Source organism: Zootoca vivipara, chromosome 12 (genome assembly GCF_965207765.1).
Source record: "Zootoca vivipara chromosome 12, rZooViv2.hap1.1, whole genome shotgun sequence".
Lineage (NCBI taxonomy): Eukaryota > Metazoa > Chordata > Lepidosauria > Squamata > Lacertidae > Zootoca > Zootoca vivipara.
Window position 1 is genome coordinate 27,044,105 of NC_142595.1, and position 15,655 is coordinate 27,059,759.

The following is a 15,655-nucleotide window of genomic DNA, read 5'->3' on the forward strand; positions in this document are numbered from 1 at the left end:
CGCGGCTGCCACAGGCGCTGCTGCGCAGCAGGCGGGCAAGCACATCGCAGTTGCCGTGGGCGCAGCTGCGCGTCGAACCGGCAGACCGGCCGGCCAGCGGGCGGGCGCAGCTCGCGGCGCCCTCCTGGCGGGCCGGCGCCATGGTGCCCTGCGCCACCGGGGCTCTACCTAGAGCCGGCCCTGGAAAAGACCCTGATGTTGGGAAAGATGGAGGGCACTAGGAGAAGGGGACGGCAGAGGACGAGATGGTTGGACAGTGTTCTTGAAGCTACTAACATGAGTTTGACCAAACTGTGGGAGGCATTGGAAGACAGGAGGACAGGAGTGCTCTGGTCCATGGGGTCACGAAGAGTCGGACACGACTAAACGACTAAACAACAACAACAACAAATAAACTGCTTAGAGGTTTATTATTATTATTATTATTATTAAAACCAAGCAGAATATCATTGTCGTGAAATTAAATATATATATATTTTTAAGGCCATCACGAAAGAAGCCAGGTCTTTTCTCTCCCACAGATGATGATTACCTTCTACAGAGTAGAGGATGAAGATGCACAGCAGCAAAGGGGAGCCTGCGGTCCTACAGATGTTGTGGGACTCCAGAGCCCATCATCCCTGATCATTGGCCATGCTGGCTGCATCTGATGGGAACTGGAGTTCAACAATATTGGGAGGGCCACAGCTTCCCTGTCCCTGCCTTAGACCGCCTGAGATGTAGCATTGCAAGCCCACGCGCTAAACCCTGTTCCCGGAGACTACACCCTCCCCAAAATGAGACATGGCAACCATGTATGGGTTTAAATTAGGCCACAACTTTATTGAATTTCAGTTGTAGGAACCTTGGCTTGGGCCTTGGAAGCTATCCCTCTCAACCCAACAGGGGCTGAGGATATGCAGGGCAGTCAGGTGCAGTGGGAGGGGACTGTAAAGTGTGAGCTTACACAGCGTGCCCTCCCACCTCACCAAAGCCAGGAGTTTGACCTATTTGCCGCCACTCTAGGGCCAGTGACTCCCGCAATCAGCCCTTTTAACGGGGCCCTGCAATGCCACCACGTGGGGGTGCATGAGGATGTTAACCCCCCCCCCCATCTCAAAGATAGGCTATAGAATAGTTGTGATGAATTGCTACGGGGAAGGCAAAAACGGCCAATGCAGGAGAAATTCCTTCCCGGTTCTGAAAACAGCAACCATCGTACAACCATAGCAGCGCCCGCTAACCTAGGAAGCAAGAGGTTAGGCTGCAAAGGAAAACCATGTTATCTTTCTTGGGAGGGTTGGGTGGGTGGGTGCATCCAGCAGGAAGAAAAGCAAGTGAGTCTGGGCCGAAGGGCACCAGCCTTTTCCCTAGCCCTCGCCCCACCCCTAACTGGCAGCCCATTGTCCTGCTGAGATGGGGGTTGGGCGATGGCCACCCTGTAGCAAGGTGGGTGGCACCTGGCTAGGTCATCCTGCGCGGTGTCGCAAACCCCGCGCACCTGTTGGGAGGGGGTGAGCGGACATTCCCTTCTAGTGCTTTGAGTTGTTTCCCCCACAATCAAGCAATGTTCATGTTTTATGAATAATAATAATAATAATAATAATAATAATAATAATAATAATAAGCACCCCTTGCCACTAAGACCCAGAGTTAGGGGTGGGCTGAGACTTTTTGCTGCCCTGGGGGAAAATTTGTAAAAAAAAGGTTTTGTTCCCCTTCCATGTCTTAATACCATACAGGCTGACTGTAGTGCAGCTGAATTATCAAGAGTCAACTGGGATGCTGTTATTCTTATTTTTAATACCCATCATTTCTTTACGTCCCCCTTTTTACAGTTGTGTCCTGGGTGGTTAGATGAGCTCAGATGGCTCCCAGTTTTGTCTCTTAGGAGGAGGATCAACCCAGGTGATGGTCTGCTAATCGTTCTCCAAACGTACAGATGGCAGCTCCCCCCACTCTCACCCAAGGCAGTTAACCAGAGCTCTGGATATCTAAGCACCATGTTCAGTCGTCTAGCTTGCCTGTAGATGTGACCTTGCTCACAGCACGCACCTGCCGCAGCATTTGCTACAAGGGGTCTGTGTTTCTTTTTTTCTGCTGCAGGTTTCCTGGAGTGCAACAACTGCCTGCAGCACCTCCTCCCAGCATAGTGTCACAGTGTGCAACGTCGCAGCACGGAGAATTATTTTTTGGCTATAGGTTGTTGTGTTATGTCCTGATGCTCTCTTGATGAAGCTCAGAGGTGGGGAACTTGCGGCCCTCCAGATGTTCATAGACTGCAACTCCCATCAGCCACAGCTGCATGGGCGATGGTCGGGGCTGGATTTAGGTTTGATGAGGCCCTAAGCTACTGAAGGTAATGGGGCCCTTTATATGACCAGCTGTCCTTTGTCAACAATAAATTGTCGCTGTTTTTTGTCTTGAATATATGCTATTTCTGGATTTTATGGATCTAATAGGCATCTAAAGCCATTTGCACATGCAGAATGTAGGCACCCTATACAGTCATACCTTGGTTTAAGTATGCCTCAGTTTCAGTACTTTCAGTTTAAGTACTCTGTGGACCCGTCTGGAATGGATTAATCCACTTTCCATTACTTTCAATGGGAAAGTTCAGGCAGGTTAAGTACGCTTCAGTTTAAGTACTCCGTGGACCCGTCTGGAATGGATTAATCCACTTTCCATTACTTTCAATGGGAAAGTTCAGGCAGGTTAAGTACGCTTCAGGTTAAGTACTCCGCGGACCTGTCTGGAACAGATTAATCCACTTTCCATTACTTTCAATGGGAAAGTTTGCTTCAGGTTAACTACGCTTCAGGTTAAGTACAGACTTCCGGAACCAATTGTGTACTTAAACCGAGGTACCACTGTATATTGAAATGAGCAAACCAGTAATATTTTAGGGAGCAGGCTAGCAGGCGGGGCACATTCCTTACATCATAGGAGCCTACACAACACAAAACACACTGTTGCTGTTTGTTGGTTTTATTTTATTTGGTTTTTTTTCATCTTATATTTTGGAAATGTACATCCAGGTTTTTTCCCTTTAAATTTTTTGGGGCCCCCAAGAGAGTGGGGCCCTAAGCTATAGCTTGTTTAGCTTATACGTAAATCTGGCACTGCTGATGGTCGGCAAGGAGTTGAGAGTCCAGCATGGGCTTAGCCAGGAGGGCAGCTGCTTAACTATAAGTAGAAACAATCAGAATATTCGAAGTTGAAATGCTCGCTGAGGTCACTTGGATGATGTCATGGCGCATTCTAGTAATGCAACTGGCAACCCAACTGAGTGATAAGCATGGCTCCTGCGAACTTCTCGCTTATAGCTGAAGAAACTCGGCAAAAAGCAGTTAAAAGATTCCAAGGTTAAAAGAGCTGAACTCAGCAGACCTAGTGAAAGAGGTGCAAATCTTTTCCCCTGCCACAAAAAAAGGCTCTGCTCACCTCTCTTGCTCAGCTATGCACCACTTGTGCCATAGAGTGGTCATTCAGTACCTTGCAGAAGTAAAGATAATGGCCAACAATGACAGGGGAGCGACTCAATGGGCTATTTTTTACAGAGTGCGCACAGAAAAACTACAGTGGGGGAAAAAGGAGAAATTTGAGAAGTGCTGAAAAGTGCTTTTACTGCGGCAACCCAGTCAGATGTGTGGCAAATTATTATTATTATTATTATTATTATTATTATTATTATTATTATTATTATTGCTTTTAGCAAATCCAAGGAAACTTGTTTTAGCTTTAATTTTTTTTAAAATAAGATGATCAAAGGCATGTTCTTTGTAATTTTGCAAAATATACTTGAAAGGTACTCCCTGATGTTATTCTTTTCTTTAACATCCTCTTTTTCAAATGACTGAAGATTCTGATGGATTTTTCTGAGCACTTGGGGTCAAAAGAAAGTAATTTAAAACCACAGTTGTTGAGACACTTCATTCCGCATCTGCTAGACAGAGCAAGACAGAAGATGATGACAGTGGGTGTCCTGCCCCCCCCCCAATAACATAAACCCTGGCTATACCCATGGAGTCCAGCAACATTTGCAAGACCACAAGTTTCCCATTCCTGTTCTCGATTCTCCAAAGCCTAGTAAGATCTGAGCTCCCATTGCAGCCCACGCAGCTAAGCAGGAAGCTGCTGTGCTTGAGGTCATCTCCAGGCCGCTGCTGGGATCCAGAGCTAAAGGCAAATGAGGAATATCCTTTAATTGCTGCCACAGTGTTCCAGCACCATATGTTCTAATTGTGGTGGGTACAATGGTGGTGTCGGAGGAGTGCAGCGCCCTGGCTGCAAGGGAAAGGCTCCTCCTCTGTGCATGGGACAGGTGCATGGAGTCGTTGGTGGCGGGCAAGGTGGGAGCTGCGGCTGAAACGTTTGTGGCACTGTGGGCAGGCGTAAGGGCGCTCTCCCGTGTGGGTGCGCTGGTGCTCCAGGAGCCGGGCGCTCTCGCAAAAACGCTTGCCGCACTGGGCGCAAGCGTAGGGCTTCTGGCCGGTGTGGAGGCGCCGGTGCTGCGCCAGGTTGGAGCTCCAGGAAAAGCACTTCCCGCAGCAGTCGCAGGCGTAGGGGCGCTCCCCGGTGTGCATGCGCCGGTGCTGCCGCAGGTTCGACAGCTGTGTGAAGGCCTTGGGGCAGTCTGCGCACCGGTATGGCTTCTCCCCCGAGTGCGTGCCCAGGTGGCGCATCAAGTGCGAGCTTTGGCCGAACCCTTTCCCGCACTCGGTACACATGTAGGGTTTCTGGCCCTCGCTGGAGGAGACGGGGCCGGGTTTGGTGGGAAGCCCTAGGGCAAAGTCTCCCACAGCCAGTCTCCCGCGACTTAGTTCCAGGCCAGGCCTCTGGGGCTCCATCCCTCCAGGGATGTCTTCTCTCGACAATGTGCTTTTGGCAACAGAGGTTTCCTCCTCACGTCCCCTCCTGGCATCTGCTGGGACAACATCAGTGGATCTCAACTTCAGGAGAAAATAACAAGACATAAAATTAGATGCAGAGAAACATGGGAAGACTTGTTCACTTAAGTACATAAGAGTCCTGTTGGATCAGGGCAAAGGCCCATTTAGTCCAGCATCCTGTTCTCATAGGGGCCAACCAGATGTGTGTAGAGAGCCCACACGCAGGAAATGAGAGCAATAGCACTCTCCACTCTTGCAATGCCCAGCAAGTAGAATTCAGCGCCATACTGCCTCTTATCTCCCATTTTATTTTACTTTTCCCCCTGAAATTTTTCCTTGATGCACAATGACAGCAATAATCTAATGCATTAATAAATAAAAGCCCTAAGCACACCCACCCACCCACCTTCAATAAAAACTAAAAGACAACTGCTAAACACCAAACACAGCTCCTTTAAAACGGCAGGGCAAGCAAGGAAGTCTTAACCTGATGTCCAAAAGACTGTAATATACAAGTTCCAAAACCAGGGAACTGTCACAGAAAATGCCCCCTCCTTTGCACAAGCATAACACACTTCAGTGATTATTTATGTTTGGGGGTGCAGATTTGCAATAAAATGTTTCAACAACCGTTGTTTCAAAACACTTTATTTTGACCCCAAGTGCTCAGAAAGATCTCAAAATCTTTCTACAATTTCCGCTTTTAGATCAGTATTTTTATTTATTTAATTGATTTGGGGGGGGGGGTTATGCCCATGCTCCCTACTCCCGCCCCCCAAGCAGCCCCTCGCCTCCAACCATCTGCAGAAGGGGACGTCTTCCCTTTCTCCATGTGCCATCCATCCCTCCATTGGCACTCAGGGCGGGCACCGCTCTCCCCCAGCCCCGCATCGTCCCTTCTGACCTCGCTGTTCAAAGCTGGGCTTGAGCTGGCGCCTCCTTGTTCCAGCAGCAGGGGGAGGCAGGGCAGGGGACAACCTAACCTGCATCTTGCTTGGGGGGCGGGGGCATTGGAGATGACAGCGGCCAGGGAAGGGAAACGGAGTAAGGAACTGGACCATCTGCAGCCCGGGGCTCAGCACAGGCAGCCACTCTGGCCACAAGCAGGGATGGCGCCTGGATTGCTCCATGGTTTTAACCCCTGGTTTTCTCCCTGAGTAAGTCTGGGCATGCTGTTGGATTTTTTTATTTTTTATTTGGAGGGGGGAAGGATTTTGAAAGAAGTGCTGCGCTTTGAGCAGCTCAACGACAGGCAGACATTCAACAGGTGTTGTGCGCCTTTCCTGCCCTCTCCCCCCCCTTTCCCTCCTGCCCCCAATCACAGAATTGTAGACTTGGAAGGAACACCCAAGGATCATCTAGTCCAACCCCCTGCAATGCAGGAATCTCAGCTAAAGCATCCATGACAGATGGCCATCCAACCTCTGCTTAAAAGCCTCCAAGGAAGGAGAGTACTACCACCTCCAGAGGGAGACCGTTCAGCTGTTGAACAACTTACTGTCAGAAAGTTTTTCTGTATGTTTAGTTGAAATCTCCTTCCTTGTACGTAACTTGAAGTCCTTGGTTCGAATCCTACCCTCCAGAGCAGGAGAAAACGAGCTTATTCCCTCTTCCATGTGAAAGCCCTTGAGATATTTAAAGATGGCTGTCCTATCTCCTCTTTTCCAAGCTAAACATACCCATTCAACCGTTCATCATAAGGCTTGGTTTGCATATTGGTTTTTCATATTAATGAATTATGAGAGCTGTATTGAATATATGTCAGTCAGGCAGGAACCTTACCAGGGCATAAAAACAAAGCAACACATCAAAAATGGCACAGGGGTTGCTTTTCCAGATTGTGAGAGGGCTCCTGTACCCACCCATCCCCAGAGGAGGGGAAATTCTACTAGATGCAACTTCTCCTCTCATATGAAGGGTTGGAAACAATTCTTTTTCAATGCAAATTGTTGTTGTTGTAGTAGTAGTAGTAGTAGTAACCTGTGTATGTGATTGTGTATGTATGCACAGGGCCCGTCCCATTATTAGGCAAGCAAGGCAGCTGTCTCATGTGTGCCACATTGCCTGCCCCATGCAAAATTCAACTGTAGGCCCATTCGGCTTCCATAAGTGGAATTGTGTGTGTTCCATTCTGTTCTCCACAGGCAGCAAAATGTCTTGGGTACAAACAAAGTAAATAAACACAGCACCGTATATTTAAAGCACACCACCCTCAAAGGTCAGCGGTTCGAATCCCTGTGACGGGATGAGCTCCCGTTGCTCAGTCCCTGCTCCTGCCAACCTAGCAGTTTGAAAGTACACCAGTGCAAGTAGATAAATAGGTACTGCTACAGCGGGAAGGTAAATGGCGTTTCCGTGTGCTGCTCTGGTTCTCCAGAAGCGGCTTTGTCATGCTGGCCACATGACCTGGAAGCTGTACGCCGGCTCCCTCGGCCAGTAAAGCGAGATGAGCGCTGCGACCCCAGAGTCGTCCGTGACTGGACCTAATGGTCAGGGTCTTTTTACCCTCAAGAATCACAGAACTGTAAGGTTGGAAGGGACACCAAATGTCATGCAGGAATTTTTTTAACCAGCACGGGACTCAAACCCACAACCCCGAGATCAAGTCTCATGCTCTACAGACTGAGCTATCATGGAAGCTGTAAAATAAAAAAATTCCTTCAGTAGCACCTTAAAGTAGCTTTAAGGTGCTACTGAAGGAATTTTTTTATTTTGCTTCGACTCAGACCAACATGGAAGCTGTAGTTTTATTTCGTTAAGGGTGATGGGAATTGTAGCTTCTGTAGAGGGAGGTAAACCATGGTATTCTTTTTTCTGGGGGCAGGAACCTGGGTTACCCACCCAAAATGCTCCCCAACCGGGGATAGGTTCCTCCAGGATCAACATTACCCTTGCTGCTTAAGCAAACCTGGACCTCCAGCTGCTTTTCCTACTCTGACTGTGAACACCAGGAGTGTTTAATGGAGAGAGAAGGGGTAACTAACTTGCAGTGCAATGCTATACATGCCCACTGAGCAGTAGGCTCAAGTTCAATAAGACTTCTTCTTAGCCGAGTATAGAATTGCAGCCTTAGGAAAGTACCGTAGTTTATTTAAGGAAGTTATTTACTAATTATAAGTGGGTAAAATATCTGAGCTTAAAATAACTGTTCTTATTCAGTTTGTGCATTTCTAATGCTAACAAGTCATAGGCCCTAAACAACACACATATGGCAATAGAGTGAAAGAAATTGCTGGTCGTTATGAGGAAATATTGTAGCTGAGGCTACAATACTTTGGCCACCTCATGAGAAGACTCCCTGGAAAAGACCCTGATGTTGGGAAAGACACAAGGAGAAGGGGATGACAGAGGACGAGATGGCTGGACAGTGTTCTTGAAGCTACAAACATGAGTTTGACCAAACTGCGGGAGGCAGTGCAAGACAGGAGTGCCTGGCGTGCTATGGTCCATGGGGTCACAAAGAGTCGGACACAACTAAACAACAACAATGAGGAAATCACAGGTTTTCTATTAATCTACTGGGAGCCCTCTTCCTGGTAAGTGAGGAAGACTGGCTTCTCCCACGTCCAGAGTCCTGGATTCAAATTGTCAGCCCACATTATTCTCCAACCTGCCTTTCTCCAGTCTGCCGCTGCTTACAAACTGCAACTATTTCCCCTGCAACTTACAGTATATCATGCAAACTGCAGTTCTGAAACCACCTCTGGTATTGCCTTCTGCTAACTACTCAGAGCCAAGGGCAGGGCTCCTTCCATTCGCTGGCTGGCACCTAGCTTTGCTTAGCTTTGCTGATGGCTAGCTTAATGGTCATCACCCTTCCCTTTCCCCTCTTATAATGGCCCATCGCTTTGAAAAACTGATTTGGCCTGTATCTTGATGCTGCTAAATTCAGCTTCTGGCACCCAGGAATTACAATGAAAGGAAATCTCGCTGTCACACATAAACCTGCCATCCCCATTAGCAGAAGCAGGAAGTGGCTGTTAACTTTTGAAACAAAGGAGCTAATGAGAAGTACTCATCTTTTGAGTGGTGTGAAGTACAAGATATTTCCTGTGGAAAGATGGAGTATGAAGAGTACCTGTACAAAGCCTAGCCCCTTTTCTTTCTTTCTTTCTTTTTTTTAAAAAAGGAGAGCCTCCACAAAGTTTGCCTTCCTTTTATCTTGAGCATGTTTATTACAGTCAAGTGGGCTCCTCCACATTTCCTAGAATGGTTTTCTGCTTACCCCATGCTTTCTAGGCATGAGTTCAAGTGCTTTTGTCTTCGACCCACCGCGTTCCGCTGGAAAAGCCGTGGTTTAGCACTAAATCGGAAACAATGGCAATATGCAGAAAACCCAACTGCTGCTTGTTCCGAATCAGGGCTAAACTGTGGGTTTTCCCTGGGGGCAGAGGAAGTGTGGCTGGACCCTGTGTTAAGTACCGTAAAGCAAGACCTTCACCAGCTGATGGGTTAAAAATAACCACACATAATACTCCTGGAAAATTCTCTGAACTTTTAATATGCCTTGAACGAAAACCATGGAGATAACAGGGTGAGATGTTAGTGAGAGGTTTGTTGGTGAAGAAATATAAACGACTGCTGATAATAAGGGGAAGCTACAGATGGAAAGGAAGAGCACCTAAAACGGCTAAAATTCCTGTTAATTGAAGTGTTTTGACTATCTAACAACATCCAGACAGTTAGAAACAGAACAAAAATGGGTGTCCTCCTTAGTGCTGTCGCTCTGCTTGCCCCAGTCCAGGGACAGAGGCACCAACATGCTGAGCCCACAGAATGAAGGGAGATGATCTGAGCTTTCCAGATCTAGGCCAGAGATTGTGTGCGAACTGAAGAAGAGCTCTGCTAAATCCACCCAAAGTCCCATCATCCTGATCTCAGTAGCCAGCCAGATGCCTATGAGGAACCGAGTGCAACAGCCTTCTCCCCACTTGCGATTTTCTGCAAGTGGTGTTCAGAGGCATAATACCTCCAACAGCGTCCCTTTAAAAGCGAAGGAGAGTCGGATCAAACCAAAGCCTGATCTAGTCAGGAGTCCTCTTTCAAGCAGCGCTGGCTAGATGCTTCAGGTAAGGCCACAAGCAGGGCACAAAAGCAAGAGCATCTCCCCACTGTCATCTCCCAGAGACTGGTACTCATGAGGCACACATGCTGCTTTGGAACATGGATGTTCAAGGCATCCACTGATAGGCTGTTCCTCCATGTATTTGTCCAATCCCCCTTGAGAGCTCGTGGCAACTGGCATCATGCAACAATGAATTCTGTACGTTAAATGTGAAAGTTATTATTTAAGTCCTGTGTTTCTTCTGCTTTGCATCTTCTACCAATCAGTTTCACCAGATGACCTCAGGTCCTAATGCTGCCAAGAGAGAAGAAAAACCTACCTGCCCACTTTATTTACACCATGCATAATCTTGTAAATATTTACCGGGCCGGCTCTATTAGTCTGCTGTAGCATCTTTCCTGTTCTGAAATCTCCCCCATATGAGAGCAGCAACTTGCAAGTGATCTCAGAGCCCTCAAACTTCTTATTTCCTTCAGGACCTTCTTGATGTTCTTGGCGAATCCCTGGGGCTCAGGTTTCCAGTGAGCTCTCCTGGGGTTACTGGGCAAATTTCCTTCTCTCTTCCCTCCTCCTCCAATACTCCATCCTCATCACCAAATTGTGACCCTGAGTTTCCTCGCTGTTCCTGCTGTATCCTTTTCTATCTCTCTCTCTCTTCCTCCAAAATTGATGGTACTCCTGTGGCTGCTTCCCCAACTTCTCTCCCTCTTTATAGCAGAAGTGGGGAGCCTTTGACCCTTTAGATGTTGCTGAACTGCATCTCCCATCAGCCCTGGCAACCATGACCAATAGCCAGGGATGATGGGGATTGTAGTACGGCATTCATCCGGAGGGCCGAACGTTCCCTGCACCTACTTTATATTATGTCAAGGAGGAACAGCACATCCCACACAGCTGTGAGGCTCCGTGGAGGCAAGGTTCAGTTGCAGCCAGCCTTCGACAGCCACCTTTCTTTCCTGACAGAGCTACATGTGCGATTCCATTCTGTGTATCTGCTATGGCGCCCCTCTGTCCACCCCACTGTTCTCTCCCACTCTCTGCTGGAGTAAAAATAGCATTGCAGTTGCTGCATTGGCTGCAGAAGTTGAAAGAGACTCTGGCAAAGGGACCAAAGGAGTGATGGGGATGGGAGGTGACGGTTCAGGCAGTGGTGCGGTCTGGTCATTTTAGCCTTTGGGCTTAATGGTCCCTTGGCAACTCCTCTCTTTAGATATTATAAGGGTAACCAGATGTTCTTCAGATGGTCCTGGACTCCAACTCCTATCAGCCCCAGCCAGCACAGTCAATGGTCAGGGATGATGGGAGTTGCTGTCCAACATCTGGAGGCCACCACATGGGCTGCCCCTGGTGTGTTAATTCACTGGCTCCAAACTGTGGGGTGACCATCAGAAGAATTTGTTTAATTCCATTTTAAACCACCAAGTTGGTGGCACCATCAATACATCTTTCAGCAAGCCAGCTCTTCTACTCCATCTGCGGAGTAAGGCCGAGGACTTCTGCCCCGATAACACCACTGGCTTTAGGACTTTTAAAAGGACAGAGCAGGGCTCTGTACACACTGTATATCTAAAGCATATGACTTATCCCCAAAGAATCGTGGGAACTGTAGTTTAAGGGTGCTGGGAATTGTAGTTCTGTGAGGGCTAAAGTACAGTTTCCAGGATTCTTTGGTGGAAGCCCTGTGCTTGAAACGTATTATGTGCACGCAGCCTGGATCTCCACGTTGCAACCAGGCAGCCTTGCTGTGCTGGGATATTCTGTTCTTATTCTCATTTCTGTCTTTTTAAAACACACAAACACACAAAGGAAATGCGTGCTCTGGTTCTAGCTCCGGACAGCAGGGAAGACTTTCATCAACATCCCATTTGTGACTGATTATGCTCTATGCCGCTCCCAGGCCAAAGCCCACCTCCAAGAAAGCTCACAATTGTACAACATATAAAACCACCACCAATCACTGTATATAAACCATTGAAAACAACAAGCTAGAAAGGAGCAACTAAGCAAAAGAAAACGTTTACAAAAATGGCAGAGCGCTGCTGCGGAGAAGAGAAGCCTACCCACTCCTTTAACCTCCTCCTTTCCTTTTAAATTGTTACTGGAACATTTTCACACTTGGGGACCGCTCAGGGGGGGAAACCGATCTAAGTTGGCATTGGCGAGGTCACAGGAAATATCCGGTTAGTGTCTGTGACACTTGGCACAAATTGCATTTCAGACAGCCCTCCAAACTGCTAGCTTGGGAAATAGACAGCCACGTTCCCCGTAACACTGTGTTGTGGTTTGAAAGAAACATCACCCAAAGCCGAAGTGCTTTTTTTGAAGGAACATGGTGGGATCTCATGCAACCAACGACCAACAACCATTGCTTCTGGAATGGCCCTAACTTGACTGTGGCAGAAGGGTGACACCCCTGAAATACCTTTCCCATTAACAGTGCCCCCCAGCCCCCCACAAGTCTCCAAGGAAGCTCTTAAAATGTGGGATGCCAGCCAACTCTCCCCTCCTTCTATCCGTCTGCAGCCACAGTCTCTTCACTGAGCAAAGCGTCAGGCAAGAAAGGCTGGTGGTTTGCGACCCAAAGCTGGGCTCCCTCTTCAAGGTGGGCATTTGTAAGGTCTCACGAGGACCATGTGGGTTTTCTGGTGTGTGCTGAGGCCGGACCTTTGCCGGAAACTCTTCCCACATTCCGTGCAGTGATAGGGTTTCTCCCCTGTATGGATTCTCTGGTGGATGGTGAGGTGGGAGCTGACGCTGAAGGTCTTCCCGCACTCGTCGCATTTGTAAGGCCTCTCCCCGGTGTGGATTCGCTGGTGAAGGATGAGGGTGGAGCTCTGGCTGAACCTTTTCCCGCACGCTTGGCATTCGTATGGCTTCTCCCCCGTGTGGACCCTCTGGTGCTTGGTCAGGTGAGAGCTCACCGAGAAGCACTTCCCGCAATCCACGCATTTGTAAGGCTTCTCCCCAGTGTGGATGCGGCGGTGGAGGACGAGGGTGGAGCTCTGGCTGAACCTCTTCCCGCACTCGTTGCACTCGTAAGGCTTCTCGCCCGTGTGGATTCTCCGGTGGATGGTGAGGTGGGAGCTCACGCCAAAGCTTTTCCCGCAATCGGAGCACGGGTAGAACTTATCGGCAGGGTGGGGGGCTCTCTGGGGCGGGGCGACGCTATGCCGAGTTTGGGCAAGGCTCTCCCCACACTGGACACACAGGCTTGGGCCAGGCCCCATATAGACCCGGGGCGGGAGACTGGGGTTGCCTTTCGGCATTGGAGGAGGAAGAGGCGGCTTGGCCCATCCTTTCCCCGGATCCTCGCTTTGCTGCCCAGGCTGGTTCTGGCCTGGGTAAAGGGAGCCTTCAGGGCGTCCTGGAATCTGCTTCTGTGTCGGCGCAGCCTCTGCACCTCCAGGCTGGGGATTTGGGTTCATGGTTCCTCCATCTATCAAAGGAAAGAGAGTGAAGCAAGCATGGGGATATTTTTTTCCCTTTTTGCTTTGTTTCAACGTTTTATATCTGAATGGTTACCTTACCTTGTTGGTTTGATCATTTGCTGTTTTAAGTGGGGTTACCAACCTGAGATATTTGGGTGGGTGGGTGGGTGGGTCAGGAGTCAAAATAACTAAATAAAACCCAAATGCTGGTGCCGCGGCTTAAAAGCATTGTTCCATACAATAGGTGAATTAGACCAACCCAGACCCAAGAGGTAGTGCTGGCTGACACTAATATTAACTTCTAATTCCTGACGTTCCATAGCTAACCAGCAGAATTCTATGGGAATTCCACCAGAGTTCTTGGGTTTGGCCACCACAACTATCAAATGCTCCAAATATCTCTGTGATGTAGGATTGCTGACTACACAGGGACAGGAAATTTTCTCATAACTTTCTATCGTCTCTCCATCTACCACAAAATGGAGTAATCCTAATCTCCTGAGGCTTTTCTGTGAGCTTGCTAAAGAAAAGAAGTGTCCTGACACATTTTCATTTGAGAGAGTTTTGCTGGCTTACCAACACGCAGCCTTCTAGAGTTCAAAGAAACTCTCCTGGCCTGATCAAGAGTTCCCTGTAATTCAAAAGGCTGCATATTCTTAACCCAGCAGAAGTCAACGTCAATGTCGCCATACGTTTTTGGACCTCTGGGATCTCAGGTTTGCAATAGCCATCTTTACTACTTAAAGCTGATTTTATTTGATTTTTTAAAAAAATATAAAAAATAAGTAAAAAAATAAATAAATAAAAAGAAAAGTCCTTACCTAGTGAGAGTAGAGTCCCATAATTGTCCTGCACAATGTCCCTGTAGACAGGTCTCTGGCATGGGTCCAGAAGGGCCCACTGAATCTCAGCAAAATACATCAGTCACTTCTGCAAAAGGCTGTGGCCTCTGAAAAAATAAGTTTCCCTTGCTCAGAATCCATCACCAACCCTGCGGCTTTGGGCCTGTAAGGTGGCCTTTGCTGGACAGCATTAGCACCCCTGATGTCAAAGCTACAGGATTCCTGCGGCCCTCCTCTCTCTCTCCCCCTGCAATATCAATCCTGCTGCGGCTCCCGTCTCCCTGGCAAGGCTGGTGCACTTTTAACAACTTTGGGTGACGTGCAGAAATTCAACAGGTGAAGAAGACTTTCCTGGGCCGATTTCTGCAAGGCATGCACAGTTCTTAAGAGGCACATGAGTCCTGCCAGGAAGGCGACGGCAGCGGGTGGAGGGGGGGGGAGGAGGAGGCAAGCTTTCCTACTTCCTCTACCAACCCAGCCCAAGGTCTACGTCATTCTCACGTCTTGAAAGCTCTCTTCTTGTTTATATACGCGTAGGGAAGATCCGGGTGTGTGCCCCCCCCCCACTACATACCTTGTTTGGCAGGGGGGGGGAGCGGATTGTTCGGAGAGCAGAGGCGCTGATGGAACGGCGGTGCGTTGGCTCCCCGCTGTTTGTGATAGGCTCCCCCTCCCCTCCCCTTAATGAGGAAGTTGCCTGGCTACGTTGCTGGACTTTTGGCTGGCTGCCCAAACCCCAGTCGGCGGGAGTTACCTGGAAGTCTCTGGCTTCAGGATCGGGTCCCTGAGAAGCTGCAGAGTTCGCGATCTCTCCTTTAAATGATAATATTAAAAAAGGGTGGGGGTGGGGAGAGAAGAAAAGAAAAGAAAGAAGTGGGGCGGGCGGGGGAGAGAAAAGCAACCGAGGCTGATAAAGGTCTCTCTCTCCCTTGAGGATGCGGCTGGAGAACGAGATTTCTTAAAACTGGAGGCTCCCGCAGCCCCGTCGGGGTGGCGCCGGGTCTGGGTCTGCCGCTGCTACGCAAGCAGGAGGAGGAGGAGGAGGAGGAGAAGCAGCAACAACAAGGCTCTCCGGCGCTGACCTGGGAAGTTCAGCCCCCAAAATCGTCAGCGGGAGCAGCAGCGAGAGAGAAAATGAGAACAGTCGCCTCTTTCTCGGTCTCTCCTTTTTTTGACAATGGCCAGAGCCCTCTAGCGGCACCGCTTGTTTTGCAACGGGGAGCAGCCGCCCCAAACAAGAGGCCGGCGCGGAGCCCCCCTTGCCAAGCGCCGCGACTGGGGCCTAGAACCGATGCTGAGCCCGGCCGACGCACGGCGCGGAGCCGCGGACGGGTCGCTGGGCGAAGCCGAGGCGGCTTTCCAAGGGCTGAGCGGGATGCAATGGGAGGGAGGGCTGATTCCAGCGGGACCCTCCAGGTTCACCGAGGGGGACATGTCATCGAGTACCAA

General features: G+C 49.1%; 2 protein-coding genes across 5 annotated transcripts; both read right to left on the bottom strand.

The window, feature by feature from the left end:
- Window positions 1-2,951: 2,951 nt before the first annotated feature.
- LOC148683840 (uncharacterized) lies at window positions 2,952-6,013 on the bottom strand. The gene is made up of 2 exons (XM_088655123.1): window positions 5,776-6,013; window positions 2,952-4,931 (listed from the first exon to the last, which is right to left on the bottom strand). Exon 2 carries the CDS (start codon window positions 4,827-4,829, stop codon window positions 4,218-4,220), a length of 612 nt encoding a protein of 203 aa, XP_088511249.1. The 5' UTR covers window positions 4,830-4,931; window positions 5,776-6,013; the 3' UTR covers window positions 2,952-4,217.
- Window positions 6,014-9,351: 3,338 nt separating this feature from the next.
- On the bottom strand, window positions 9,352-15,348 carry LOC118094593 (uncharacterized). 4 transcript variants are annotated; one of them, XM_088655121.1, is made up of 3 exons: window positions 14,961-15,336; window positions 14,186-14,313; window positions 9,352-13,372 (listed from the first exon to the last, which is right to left on the bottom strand). In XM_088655121.1, the coding sequence occupies exons 2-3, from the start codon at window positions 14,283-14,285 to the stop codon at window positions 12,534-12,536; spliced, it is 939 nt and encodes a 312-aa protein (XP_088511247.1). In that variant the 5' UTR covers window positions 14,286-14,313; window positions 14,961-15,336; the 3' UTR covers window positions 9,352-12,533. The 4 variants fall into 4 exon arrangements, with proteins under 4 accessions (XP_088511247.1, XP_034991014.1, XP_034991015.1 ...); XM_035135123.3 differs by lacking the exon at window positions 14,961-15,336 and adding an exon at window positions 14,781-14,856; XM_035135124.3 differs by lacking the exon at window positions 14,186-14,313 and having other exon boundaries at window positions 14,961-15,348.
- Window positions 15,349-15,655: the final 307 nt, after the last annotated feature.